Consider the following 15,160-nt stretch of genomic DNA (forward strand, 5'->3'; position numbering starts at 1 on the left):
CTTTAGATGGCAACAGCGTGTAGAAAGATTTATGATATTGGAAGCACGGCAAGCTCATAGTCTTAGTTATCAAACACATCGAATAGTTTTGCCAAAGCTCTTTGTAACCTTCTCTTTAAGTATGTGCTGTTCTGCGTGCCGGCTGTCCGCCAGCAGCTGTGCGTTATTCACTTGCTGAGACACGTGTGTGTGTGTGAGCGAGGTCAACAGCAAGTGTGCGTGGCTTGATGAAGTAGAAGTTGAAAGAACTAGGTTTCATAGATGAATCAAGTCTTTGCGTTCCGAGCTTGGCACAGATTATTCTCTCACCAGGAGAGCTGGATGATGGAGTCAGCATCCCTGGGCAAACTGGGAAACAAGGAAATTAAAGCCAGAGCTATGGAAATGAGATTGCTTTGACGTCTGGGGATCAGAGAGCCAGCTAGGAGGGGCAGACGCAGCCCCATTGACCCTGCAGAGCAAAGGCAGATCTCACCTGGTGAGGATCTGGCTCTTGAATTTAGTAGCCAACGATTCTAGTCAGCAGATTTATGTAGTGCTTTTCTTTGAAATCATTTTTTGAAGTGTTTTGTAGTTTATGAGAGGAGCACGCAAGAACGTGACTGTGTATAAAGCATGCAAAGGAGTGTATTGCATGGTTCCCAAAAGTTGTGTTTTCGTTGCTTTTCTGTCTGTGGTCGCCTTGATAAGGGAAACGTGCTCATGAAACAGCCACTGAAAAGCCTCCGTTGTGACTGCGGCCCTCCCCGCAGGCACCAGCCCTGGCTTTTGGGTCTCCGAGCGAGGCATGCACCGGCCAGACAGCGAGCTTCGCAGTGCCTTTGTAACTGCGGAGCTCCAGACAAACAAATGAGACTTTAAAACGCCTGCTGTTTTGCTCCAAACGCAGATCTGCCAGAGTTTGATGTGAGGATTATTCTTGGAGGGAGAGCAGAAGGGAGCTTCCAAAGCCACTTTGGAGAGGACAGAGGAGAGCGGTTCTGGCCTGTGCTGGTTAACCCCTGTTCTAGAAGAACAGCAAAATACACGTGCACAGAACTGCACACTCTACAACTGAGCCTTTCAATCAGTTTTTTGAATGTGCTGTATCCTAACGTAGCCTCCTGTTTGTTTCGTTGTTGTTGATCTCTGTAAGAGGAATAACAAATAAATTACTCTCTGCAGGAGACTCCAGTAATCGCTGTCTTTATCTGCTAGCTTACTAGAGATGAGCTGCTTTTCCTCAGACAGGGAGGAGACCAACTGAACTTGAAGCATTTTTAAGCTAGTCCTGTCTGTATGCATGATCAATAAAGTCTTGGCTAGCCATCACTGCTCTTTTTGGCAATATGTATGTATGAATGAGGTATATAGTTTAGTTTTGTCTTTCAAGTTACCAGGGTGAAACTGTTACTATTAAAGTGTATTAATACACTGAGATCATGATTGTTTCTTTGGCCAGTCTCCTGCTCTTGGAAATCTTTGCTGCTATTTGGTCTATTAGAGTGAGACGTTGTTCAGCAGATCATTGTGTTAGAAACTACAGCTCTCAGTCAGCTGCGCAAGGTGACATAGTGTGAATTTGCAGGTAGAAGAAAAAGGACATGCTGGCTCCAGCATTTAATATCCTCCCCAGTTCTTTGTTGGTACATGCAGAAAGGCAGAGTGGAGACTCACAAGCTTGACTTTAGCTGTATAAAGACAAATTTGACTGATAACGTGGCATAAAATGCACAGCAAGGGGTATTACGCGTGCAGCTGCTGAAGTGCGGTGTGTTCATAAGACCATCTTTAGGGCTTGCTCTCGCAGCATGTTCCTCAAGTTCTGTTGGGGCTTAGCTCAACCATGGTATCTGAAATTCAGCACCTGCCAACTGCGTTCTGCAGCTCAGTCTGCAACAGCTTTCGTTACTGTTGCCGTACCAGCTTAAGCTTTTTTTCTGTTGTGTACCTGCACCTCTGCCCCTTCTTGTGACCTTGTAATCTTAGTCTGTCACTGTAAAGTGCTACCACTGAAAAGATTAGGATACCACAAACTTGATTTGTGAAATCAGCTGTATCTACTAATGTTAGCTAAGCATACATATTCCAATAATAAATTAATCTAGCATAAACCTAGCGCTTCATGATTGTTTATCTTGCTCAGGAAGTTTGACAACCATTTTGAAGGTGAGAAATGAGCATTCCAGATAAAATATCAAGCCATGAATGTCAGGTATGTTGCTTAGCACTTTGGTCAGTTACCCCAAATGCTATTTACAGATTATTTCAGCTATCTCAGATTATACAGATTGAAGCTCTTAGAAGTGGTATCCTTGAGACCGAGCTGTCTTTGGTCTCTCCTGTAAGAAGATGAAAACAAGTTGCCCAATTTGCAGTCAACCAGATTCTGCCTAGTGAGCCGTGTTCGAAGTCCACCAAGGTCAAGAGAGGCCTTTGCTTTGTGTTGCCTGGGTTTTAAGTCAGGCCTAGACACACCTCACCTTTCTAGGATGTTTTGTTTATGACATATTGCAGGAGGAAAAGCTTTTAAACAGCGCGACATGAATGATTTTTGTAAGAACATTAATCTATTAATAGAGCAAAACGAAAATTACGGCACATGGGAAAGGGAGCATAAGCAAATACTCATCTTCTTTTGCTGCAAGGATAGTTACATTACTTAGGTTAAAAGATACAAATAATAGCTTTTCCTGCATATACAGTTTTACCTTCTCCTTCTGTCAATGGGAATGAGATTAGCTGAAGGAAGAGGGACAGTCATGAGGGACAGTCATTCAGTTAGCTTTTAGAACCTTGCTCTAAAATAGAGTTGTGTGTATTTTGGGCAATACAGTGGGTTTGGAATCCCACATCTTACTGCAGACATGGATTAGAGACAGAAATTGCTAAGGAATGACCCATCAAGTCACTCTAACATTTAGGAACAAAAATACCATCCTGGTAGCTAATAAAACCTGGGTCAGGCTTTCCCCCCCCCCCCCCCCCCCCCGCCCCGTTTTACAAGATATGTAAAAACACTCGGGAGGGAGTTTGTTTTGAGATGCATGTCCTGGGATGTCATTTAAATGGCTCCAGGGAATGGTTTGCTCTCCTTGGAGTTCACATAGCTGTGGTTATCAGGCTGTCTCCTGCCCTGTCTCAGAGCATCCACACAGCAGCTGGGCCTGTTAGAGCACCTGTCCCACCTTGACAGAGATGTCTGCAGGATCAAGGTCGCGTAGCACAGAAATCCCTGGTGCTACATTGCTGGCAGGGGCCTCTTTACAAGCAGGCCCTGAGGAAGCTGTGAACTAGTGGGGGACCCTTCTTCTTGGCACTGTGGGTCACCGCCGCATGCCACTGCTCTCGGATCATCCCCTGGTAATTTACTGCTGGAGGTACCAGCATGCTCATGACAGGCCAGAAGGGAAGTTCAGAAGAGAGCTGCCATGCTGATGGGGCCTCTAAATAAGTTGAACCATATACTCTTCTAGCACATGTAATTTGATGGTATGGGTGCTTGTCTGAATGGAGACTTTTGGAAGTGTTGAAGTGAAAACTAACTACCTGGGTGTAAAGTCAATGAATGTACGTCAGTAGGTTAATCCTCAGGTAGATAAGCTCTTTTGAATGAAAAGTGGCCTTACTTTGCTGTAACTTAGTCTTCCTTATGCACATGGACCCCAGGCCTTCAGGTGATTCACCTCCTATTTCTGGAGAGTTCATGTATAGATGTGGCTTGATGTAAGCCCAAATGGGTGTAAATTGCATCACGTTCCTCTTATTTATGTTGTAATTTTTTTTATTTAAATTTTTTTTTTTTAATTTAAAAATATCACCTTTGATGAAAACTTGGCTGGTAAAGAGGGTATCTGTCCCATTTTTGCCCCATCACATTCAAATGTTTTTGTGTAATTCTGTTGATGTTAGCCTGTCTTGGGAGCAGAGGTTCAGGTAATCAAAAAAAGCAATAAGGGAGACCAAAAAAAAAAAAAAATAGAGCCCATTTGGTGAGTTGGGAAGAAATGGAGAGATGGGCTTAAAGTCAGATTGACTGAAAATGGAAGAAAGTTAAGGGCTGAACATTTGATCAGGCCAGATTCTGCTTCGTGCCATCGCAGGGTTGCATAGCGATAGCCCTCACGAGTGGCTGATTGTAATCCCAATTTGTACTGAGCTGTGAAATGCTATTTTTTTTAAATAAGGTTCATAATAATATTTAACCCTGCAAGCCCTGGTTAGGTGTGCAGAATCTGAATGATACCAAGGCAAACGGGGTGAGTTAAAATTACGTGCTCTGTTGGCACACAAATCTGCGCATTTCAGGAGGTTGAAGTCCAAACTTTACCCCAAAGTTTAAACAATACAAAAAAGCAACAAACACACAACCAGTGTTTTGCTGACAGAGCTATGCTGGTTAGAGGTATGATGACCTCCTCTTGGTATAGTTATGTTGACAAAAGCCCAACTCTTTTTGCTAATATACCTCTTTCATTTGAGGAACCGTTAGGAGCAATAAGGTGGTATTTCCCTCTCTCATCTTTCTTCCCCCAAATAAAAACTATTTGTGAGGCAGGAGGTTTTTCTAATGAGTTTTTTAGTACAGACAAGGCCTGAGACTAGGTCTTCCCTGGCACTCTTTACATGTACAGGAATGATATGGTTAAATCTCTCGCTGCCCTGAAAGAAGCGCATCCTGATGTTGTGTTTAGTGACTCTTTGTATTGGATGAATGGTGCCATAAAGTGCTCTGTTGTGGTAAATTGCTTGAGACTTTGAAATTGGGAGATGTCTTTTATTATCTAATGTCTGCCTGAACATATAAGCTGAAAAAACAAATAAAACTGGGAGGAAAAATCACTGTTATCTGTGCATGAATATTTATGGGGATATTTTCAGTGAACAATTAATTTTACAGACTTCTAAACCTGGATGCTTAATCCGTGGCTTGAACAGTTTGCCTCGCTGTGATTGTTTGATTTCTGAACCATATTTTTATTTTTAAACTCTCAGGTGAGATGCCAAAATCCAGCAGGATTTTAGAAGGTCTCTGTAAACAATGAATGCTGTTTTCTGTTTGACAGCTCCAGACAGACGAGCACTTTGCTCATTGCCTGATACTCAGCATGTCTTGGAGCAAGTTGATGTGAATGTTCATGCGTTATTCCATGCCTGGCTTAGCCCTGCTCACTGACCTGCTCTTTCTCTCTCCCTCTTTTCCCCACCCCTCCCTGCTCCCTTGGTGTAGCTTTCGCTCCCAGAGGAACAGAATGAAGTAACAAGAAACGGCTGTGAATCCAAGGAACTGGTCTACCTTGTGCAGATCTCTTGTCAGGTAAATACACGGTCTCCCCGCCTCCTTGTTTAGCAGACTGTATTGCATTATGTTTAGTAACGCGGCCTCATAATATTTTGATATGTCCCTTTACTTTGCTGTATGGGTTTTTTTGTACTACTTCACTAGCTCTATCAGAAGGAGGCTGTCTGTGGTACTGTGGCCAGCTAATTTTTAAGGAAAGAAAAGGAGCATCGCAGGGAGAAAAATGCATTTGTTCAGTTTGTAATCCTGGCTACAGGATTGTATGTGCAGAGCTACACGATGGTTAGCCTAGAGACACAAGCATGCATGCTCCGACTATGCGTATGTGTGCCTGTCAGCTGGGGGGGAGCGTGCACTGACGGGCTGACGCACGAGCTGCATAGCCGGGGAAGGGCGTGCGAGAGAAGGCAGGCCGGCGTGCTGCTGTCGCTGAAGGCCTGCTGCTGGGAGCCCAGGTCTGTTCCCAGCCACGGCTCTGGACACCTGGTACGAGATCCTTTCCCTGCCTCTGCTACTGTGGTATCAAAATGCTTTGGGCAAGTAAATTTGCCCCTTTGCACCACAGATTCCCATCTGTTAATATGGGGAAAGTGACCGTATAAAATGCTTTCCTTACATGACAGGTTGTCTTATTTTAACATGTTGAATTCAATTGCTGTTTGTAGGAGACCTATTGCACTGACAAATTCCAATGAGAGCTGATGCCTGTGTTTGGTCATTTTGGGGGTCTTTGCATAGTTTTTCTCTCTCATGATTCATCTCAGCCCTTCTTGAACATCCATCTTATCAAATTATGTTGAGCATTAATAAGAATCACTGTGGTCTCTGTCTCTCTTTTTAAAGCTCTGTGTATGGTTCTGCTGACAGTTTCTCTGGGACTAAAAGGAAGTGTATGGGACAGACGTGCCCATGTTGCTCGCAGTTATCTGAACTGTGCGTTGTAGGGAAGGATTTGTTATCGCACCGTGTGAGCGTAGTGGCAGTAGCACACAGAGGCAGGCTGTGAATCTGCAGTGAACTTGCTCCCCTTCACCGACTTGGTACACGGGTACCCGTGGTGCGTTCGAAGGGAGGCGAGGAGCAAAGCATCTTGCTCTGTTTTGAAAGTGGAGCTTGGCACAAGCTGAGCTACAGCACTGTGGTTAGTGTGAGGGAAACATGCAGAATAATTCTTCTCTGTTATCGTGTCTTTTGGTGGAAGTACACGTGTGTGTGCATGTGTATATACATACAGCGCTCTTGGGAGTGGGAAGAGAGGCTGAAAATCAACAAGCACCCCTTAAAATTGCCTGTGTTTGGGCATTTTGCTGATATTAGGATGACCCCATTGCAGCCAGTTTCATGCTAAATGATGACTTTTCAGGAAAGCAATCCAAGCTAACGAGCAGTGCTACAAAACTCAGTGGCAGGCACAACAGCATTACAACAATTTGGAGTGCGATTTTTCAAGGGATTTAAGGAAATTGGAATTTCAATACATTTTAGGTCCTCACACATTCAGGACTGCATTCAGAGAATGCCTCATAGAGAGATAAACCTCATGTTTTTTCCTGACTTAGTGTTTCAGGTAGGCCGCTAGAAGAGTTTTGCTCCAATCCCGAAGCACACAGCTTCCAGTCTTTCTAACTCGGGCTCCCTTACTGACCTTTCTGAAGAATAGTGGGGCACCCTCCAGTGTACAGCAGCAAATAGGCAGTGGGGAGCATGCAGGTCTCGATGGTGTTGTGACCAAAGCGAGTGCAGTTTGTCCAGCAGGTCCTACGGTGCTTCCCTCGGGCTCTCGGATGCTTCTCGAGGGTGTTTCTGAGGAGAACACGCTTCCGAGATCTGATCTGTGTGGGGAACGATGTGGTGAACTCTGCACCATGGCTTAGCTGAGCTGCTGTGAATCAAGCGCAGCTGCTGAGAGGTGCTGTCACCATCTTCCGTTTCACTGTTTTACTAAACTAAAATTAAAGCACTGGGACTTGGCCTCATCACTTTAAAGGGTGGGCATAGAAGTAGTCGGCCCCTCCTTTTTTTTCCAGTAATCCTCTTGACTAGCCAGAGTTTCTCCCTACCCCATGTTTGTGATTCACCTCTCTCATCCCTGTCTCTCAGATGCTTACAAAGCTGAGCAGCTCGTGGCATCTGGATTCAATGAAAGGCATGGAAGGAGCTGCACAGCTGAGTATCATTTCTACCGTGGAGATACTTCACCCTTGACATCTCAAGGCCTCTCCTAATGTCCAGGGAAAGATTCCATTCTGTCACGCATCGGATACCAGAGGTGTCTGGATGGATTTGGCTCCACATTAGAATTGAATGGGAGGTGTGAAATAGCTCATGGAATGATAGTGCAGTGGGGAGAGGTTTTGGCAGGGCGCATCTGTATCAGGCCAAAAATATTGAAGGAGGGAGAAAAAAAAACCTATAAAACAAATTTCACTTTGATTGCTGTTTGGATATGCCACTAGCACTGGTGTTCAGCCTATTACAGCAGTGTGCAAAAATCTCCTTAATTTCTCAGATGAACTCAGAGAAAACTAATTCTGTTGATTAAGACTAAATCCATATAAATTAAAAAGCTTGAAGATACAATGACTTGTTGCAAAAACAAATAGTATGGTGAAAAGCAAGGGCAGTTGGCCATCCTGGCAATTTCAGATTACAGATCAGCTGAAAAAGCTAGCTTTGGGGTTGAATGCAGTGTACTGTTGTGCCTTGCCCAGTTTGGACTATGTGCAGATACAATCTGTGTGTTGTGTGGTCCATAAAAAGACATTTCTTTTGTCATTTCACTGTGTAGCAGACAATGAAACCAAAGCTTTTGAACATTAGACTTTTAAAATATACAGCTCAGTCAGCTGTGTTTGGCAGACTACAATTAGGCATTTACGGTAAGGAAACTCTATCTCACTCTTTCCCATCTGTAAGTATAATTTTAGTGGTGTAAAGAGAATTATTGTTTAGTGACTGTTTTGCAAAACCTTCCCAGATAAGGCTTGAAAAAAAATTTTTTGAGCTGTGTTTGTGACACATTTCTGCAGCAAGTCAGCTTGTGAAATGCAAGCTTTGTGTGAGCTTCAGAGGTTTGGTTTAGTCTCCATTCAGCTTTTCTTCTGCTTAGAGGTCTCAAAAAATTAATCCACCTTATTAGCTTTGAAGAATAAATGGGAGTAGATGTAGAGCTGTTCCAAATGTTTTTGAAAAGCAGAAAGATAGGATTTTTCTTCTGATTTCCTTGAACAAATTTAAACATGAAATATGTAGCAAATGACAAAATTAGGGTTTATGTTGTTTTGCAGATCTGATGATAGGGTTGGTTTTTAGAGCAAGGAAGGTGGATTTTCCTTTTCACAAGTAAGACTGCAGCGTTTAACTTTCACTCATTTCTAGAACGTTGCTTTCAGGTCATCTGCAGTTAGTGCTGGAGAAAGATTGCTGCTATTAAAATAAATATAAATAAAAATTCTCTATAATAAAAGAAGGGTTGGATGGATGGATGGAAAGAAGACTTTTAAACAATCCACAAATGCTCAAAATCTGAGGAAAGATTCCTGGGAAAAGAAATCCTGTTTGGGGTTTACTGCTTTCCCAAAATGCAGACAGTATGCCACATGCGTTTTTGCTAGGGAGGAAAATACCTTTAAAGCATGTTAACAGAGATTGTTTCTTGCGTAGGAAACAGAGACACACAAAATCCTGGGACGGATGGTGTGAGGAGCATACCTGTGAGCCTTCTCAGCTCTGCAGACAGTAATTGCAAGCCTTAACAATAACCCCAGTTCTTAACGGACCGCGGGGAATGTCTGAGGCCTTTATGAGTTTGTGCTGTACCTGCGGGCTGTGAAGGGCCATTGACGGTGTTTGCAATGCTTTCCAAGTTCCACAGGGATAAGCAAAGAATTTACAAGGTCTGCAACACATTTAAATGGGGTTACTATGTGTGTTAAGGATAAATCAACAAAAGTAAGAGCCTGAAAAAAGGTTGAAGTAGGCTAATCCGTCCATCGTGTTTTGTTGAGTTGTAAAGCAGGCTGAAAAGCTATCTTTTCAATGTTTTTGGATTTGTTTCTATGACATTACAGCACCTTCTACATTACTAGCATACATATTTAAGTATTATATCATGAGAATGGCTAATCTAAACTTTATTCTGAAAAGCAAAAGAAAAATAAAAAACATGCTCTACTAATTAGAGATTAGAGAAAAGATTAGATTTGAAATATTTCAACATTATAAATATCATTTTTGTGAAATTTCGAATGGCAAGCAGAGAACGAAAGATCAGCTGTGAAAGTATTGCAAGGTCTAAGGGAGACCTTAAGCTCTAGATCTCTCTTGCGTTTTTTTTATTGTTCCTTTTCCTTGTCACAGATGGATTGTTGAAACAGGAATGGCAGGCACTGAAAACCAGAAATGACAGATGCTGCAAACATAGGTGATACCTGGAAAAAAAAAAAAAAAACACCTTAGCACTGGATCTCGCGATAATCCCTTACACACAGATTGGCTGTTGTGATCTCAGAAAAACAACGCTGCGCTGCGTTCTCCGTTTCCTGCATCACTGCAGGGTGCTTTTCTTGGGATAAGGCCAACTTCCCGCAACAGAAGTCTTTTCTTTTTTCCTGCAGCCTAGGTAGAGTTCGAAGGCTCTTCTCAAAGCAGGAGGTTTTCATGGTCCAGGCATGGGTTTTCTCCATTTGTCTGCTCACGTTTGCAGACCCCGCGCTGGCAGTAAGTCGAGCACGTGGCTTTGTTGTGTTCGATCCACAGTGCTTTGCCCTGTTCCTGTGATTTGTTCAAGGCAGCCATTGCTCTCTGTGCTGTGTTCATTTTGATTGATAGAATAGGGTCTCTGATGTACTAGATGAAGGCATTTATGCAAAAGCATGCCACTCGTGCCTCCCAGCTCTGCCTTGCAGGAGACTCAAGCAGTATCTTCTGTTTGGAGAACAGCATTTGCAAAGCTCTGAAGGGAGCCCCATCTGGCCTCCCATGGCTGGAAGGTGGTTGCAGTAATAAGTGCTTCATCGGCAGTGGAGAGAATGCCAGGAAAAAATGGGATCCAAGCGGGAGGAACAGACAGGACTCCCCATCCTGGGTGGTTTGTGGGGGAGAAGAGTGGAATATGTTTTCACAGAAGCAAATGTTTTGGACTACTAATGTCAAAAGCATGGTTTGCTGGTTCTGTTTGCCTGTGATAGTGCATACTAAAAACCACAAATTGCTTGCAGTAGGTTTTTTGAGTTAAACCCTTGATATCTTTTGTACGATTGTTTTTTGTCTTAAAGGCCTGTTCTTTAACGTATTAATAGCTTGTGTGATTGACATTCAAACACCCAGAGAACAGTTATTGAGTAAGTACTGCATAGATGCCTGTGAAAGGCTACAGCTCTTTAAGCAGATGGACTCTAGGGACCAAATTCTAAAACACACACACATATATTTACATATAAATATATGTATGTATATATGAAAATTTATCTCATCTGCATTAGTGGGATATATCTATGTGGCACATCTGAGCTTGGATATGTTACCTGTGAAATCCCTACCCAATGCAGAATCTCTTCTTCAGAGTATGTTACCTGTTTCTCCTTTCTCAATATAGAATTTTCTGCCTTTAATTTTTAGAGAAGATTTTACTACACAAAACCAGTTAATGTGTCCTTTTACTGCATGGTAAATGCAGGTGAAGTTTCACATTATACCTGTTCCAGTGTGGTTGCACTCTATTGCTGATAGGAGTTTTACTGCCCCTCTGCCCCTACCCATGCATTCTCTCCCTCTGTCCCACATGAGATCTAGTGACTGTGTAGCTGCTGGATGAGTCTTATCAAGGACCAAAACCAAACCCACCCCAAATTTGAGAAGGAATACTTCCAGTGGTGATGCAACTGGACTGAAATAGGTGTAAAATGAACCTGCACTGAAATACAAGTGTATGCTCTGACTGCATAGCACATCAGCTGCTTTGTACAGACTGTGTATAGGCACCCTCCATATGTGCTAATGCTTTGTCTGTTGAGAGAGTCTCAGGAAAGTTACTCTAGTTTAAAGTGGATTAAAGAAGCCTTCAGTCAGAAATAAAGTTTCACTGTGCTGGTCATCCTCATGGCCTTTTCCTCCAGCTTTGTTTTCTGTGCATCTTTCAGACACTTGATACCACTTGTCCCAAGATGACTGCAGCAAAATACCTAGAGAAATCTGGCTTCCACTGAGAAGTTTGCCCCTGAGAGTTAGGTACCTGACTTGGCTTGCACATAGTTTAAAATCCCTGTTGTGATACTGACTCTGGGCATTTATTTGCCTCTGTAAGACTCCCAAAACTGTTTAAAACCTGACCATGGGCCTTTTTGGATCAAATATTTCTAACCTATCCTTTTAGATGCTCTCAAATGTTGAAGTGTCTGTCCTAACCATTTCTCAGGTGAGGTGTGCTATGTTACACTAGTCAAAACAAAGCAACTAAGATCTTTGCTTCCACAAAGCTAATCCGTCACTTGGTGTTCTGTGCTTGAATGGTTGATCTTAGGTCACAGTGTACATGCCTTCTGCTCTCAGCAGCAATAAATAAAAATGAAGTGACAATAGTAATTTGGGTTAATAAAGAATTTCTGAAGTTGGCAAGCAGCCTGAAAAGAGCTGTTTGGCTATGTTCAGAGTTAAGATAATGCCAAAGCACTGGCAAGGTAGCATCTTTGAAAAGTTTGGGTTTGTTCCAGGCATTTTAGAAGTAAAACAGCATCTGTAGGGAGGAGAGGAAATGGTATTGAATTGTATTACAGCTTGTCTAGAAACCTTTAAGAACTGCATAATTAACATCTGTTACTCTATAACTGTTTTGGTAATACCGAAGAATAAATTCATTCATTAATAGGGATAATGTTCATTAAGGACAAGGATGTAACTGACTGTTCTTGGGGGTTTTGCTGTGGCACACCCATTTCAGTAGGGCAGCACTTGCATCAAACACAACTAACACTGTGGTGTGCTGTATCCTTTTCCCTGTTTGAAAACAGGTAGTGCACCGTACCCTCTCTGAAATCATGGGATCTGTACGTAGCTCTGCCATGGTTAATGTACCGTAGTGATCTAGATGTATAACAACACAAGCAGCAGTTCTGAGGCAAAGAGGACTCTTCTCCCATTGCCTTGTGCTGCCTTCTACTCTGAGGTCCACAGTCGGGCATTCAGCGGGATGGCTGCAGGGTAAGCCAGCAGGGACACGGACAGGAGGACTTCCAAGAGTCATGTTGTTTGCTTGCTTTTGCCGTGTCCAGTACGTGTGTGCTCTTAGGGACAACGGAGTGGAAATGCAGAAGTTAGCTGTTGTCCTCTGTGGTGTGCCGTAGGGTATAGTGAATCCAGCAGCAGCTTTGCACTGACCTGTAGCAGGATCTGTGTCATCTGAGCTCTGGGGTTTTGCCATCCGGCTGCGGGGGCTTGGCCTTTGCTCCGTTCCCAGCCACAGAGCAGATTCAGTATTCTTGTCTGTAAATTTATCCACTGACAACAAGAGATGAAAAACAGTTCTGGTTCTTAAACTTTAGTATTTGACTTTTCCACTCATGGCTTTCTTTGATTGTTTCTCAATTTCAGTATCAATTATGAGGGAAATGGGGTCAGCATGGTGCTTTTTTGTTCTTGACTCTGCAAGCTTCAGATACAATAACGGGGTTTTAGCTGTGCATGGGTTTTGAACTGAATGATTTATTTATTGAGTGACGTTGCAGAGAACAATACTGCTATGAAACTACCTGTGCTAAGACAAATTCCTTCATCAGATGCAACTTCAGATACATTTTTAAGTTGTCCCTTCAGTTCACCAAAGGTACAGGCTTGCTATGCTCTGTCTTCGTGGTTCAGCTTTAAGCTCCAGCAGAGAAGCTGTTCGGTGTGTTTGAGTGTAATTGTTACTGGGGAAGAGGTTATCGGAAAACGATCACCATCAGATAGCAGCCGCCCAGTTCATCCCTTGTTTGTGAAAGGGAACCGATGAGTGATACATGGCAACAACTGCTTTAACGTGCGCTTCAGATGTTATTCTGTGATGGAAAGCTACCAGCTGAGGAGCATGTTCCGTGCAGCCCTGGTCTCGAAGGGGAAGATGAGCAAGAGGGAAAATTATTTCTCAGAATAAAATGCAAAATCGCATTGATATGCTGCCATGAAAGTTTTTTTTGAAGCAGTCAAGGCTTTTAAAATTGTATGGTAGTTTGTTCAAGTCATGTCCTTTGGGCATTTTGCCTTCAGAAAGAAAGCTCTGAATTAGAGAGATCAATCTTCTTGTATCCAAGTGTATTCTATTTAGCTCTGAAGCAAAAGTGAAAATCACTGCTGAAATCTAAGAGGACAGGCTAGCAATTATGGTTTCTTTCTGTGAGTGATGCATTTTGGCAGGGCTTCTGATAGTCATGTGGTGCTTTGTAGACAAGGCTGGACCTAGCCACAAATTGAAGAGAACAGTTGGCTTTAAGTATCGTGAAGAGACATTGATTTCTGCCCCATAACTAAGCAAGTGTAAATGCATTGAAGAGGAGCATTTTATCTACAATTTTACTTGTTTTACAACTTCTCCAAGAGCTGGGTTTGGTGCCAGTCCAAAATACGAGGAGGATTGTGGCAAATATGCGTGTTTTTTCTGAGCTGTCTTGATGTTTATTCTTTATAGAAAACTTCAACATGAGTGCATTTGTAATAGCAATATTGCAGTGCCTGTGTCCTTGCAAAAGTTGGTAGCCATTCAGGACAGGTAGTCCAGAGCACATCCGTCCAGTATCACCCTCTGCAGGCTGCAAAGTTACTTTGACTGGTAAGTAATGCAGTGAATTGGATTGAGCGTAGTCGGTTCACTCCCATATTCCCTTTGACTTTGCAAAGGAGTTTTTTGATGCATTGCTTTCGAAAATCAAGAAGGACTGTTTACCTTAGCAGCTGCACCGACCAAGGAGCATTTCAGCATTATGAAGAGGAGATGGTGTACTTGGCAACTTGCTCTTTCTTTTTTTCCTGGCTGTCAGGTCAGCAAGAGCCTTTAACAGTGTAACCAGTTTTTTCTCTCAAGGAAATGTCAATATTTGTCCTTCAAGGAAAAGTTTTTCAGCTAGCCTTGAAGCATACTTACTGTAAAGACCGTGTATACAGTGTAATGAAGAAATTCCCTTTAGATGCCAGTTTGAATTTGAGACCTTGCAATGAAATTATTATGGATTTAGCAGCTTTACAAATGTGATCAATCGGAAGAGAAGACCTTGAAAAAGGAAAGGGAAGACAACAACTGTTGTTGTTGTTAGTTAGAAATGACCCTTTTAAGAAAGGCACAGAGAGACTGAGGACATTTGCCCATCCTAGTGCTATAGTTGGACTACGGTAAATCAACTGGAAAAGGGAGTATAGAAGCAGGAACGAATCTGGTGTTGGCACAGGAGCATCCCCTGATTTTTCTTACTGTAAATCCTCCGGGATGTTTGCAGAGCTGTAAAAGCGGGCCCGTTTCAAAATAAGCCTTTTGGGAGGTGCTGGGCTACCTGCGGGTCACGGTCGGACAGGGTTGCTGAGGCCTGTGGGAACCTTGTGTTTTGTCGTTCGTGGGTGGAGTCCGAAGCGGGGCCTCCTGGCCCGTAGCATTTGGTTGTGATGAGTACTGTGCTGCTGCGTAACACGTGCGGATCCTTGCCTCTTAAACTTTTGTCTTTATTGTAAGAAACTAAGGTGTCATGGATGCTAAATGGCCTTTGAGGCAGGACTTCTGTCTTGCTTATTACATCTTCCAAAGTTCTGTACCAAGAAATAAATAGGTTTTTATTGCGAAGAAGACATTTAAAATGACTTCGGTCCTATCTAGTTTTGCTAGGGAAATCAGTGACAGATTCTCAGGGGAAACATGCTTGA

The 15,160-nt window shown here is 42.9% G+C and overlaps 1 protein-coding gene across 6 annotated transcripts in view; it reads left to right on the forward strand.

Annotated features, from left to right (window-relative positions):
• The window catches only part of ARHGAP32 (Rho GTPase activating protein 32), a 280,782-nt gene that overhangs the window by 169,437 nt on the left and 96,185 nt on the right, over positions 1–15,160 (forward strand). For all 6 annotated transcript variants that reach the window (XM_026097253.2, XM_026097254.2, XM_064524332.1 and 3 more), the window contains one exon: positions 5,210–5,296. In XM_026097253.2, the coding sequence (XP_025953038.2) occupies positions 5,210–5,296 (87 nt within the window). The remainder of the gene's footprint in view (positions 1–5,209; positions 5,297–15,160) is intronic.

The sequence above is a fragment of the Dromaius novaehollandiae genome, chromosome 21, assembly GCF_036370855.1.
Source record: "Dromaius novaehollandiae isolate bDroNov1 chromosome 21, bDroNov1.hap1, whole genome shotgun sequence".
Taxonomy (NCBI): Eukaryota; Metazoa; Chordata; class Aves; order Casuariiformes; family Dromaiidae; genus Dromaius; species Dromaius novaehollandiae.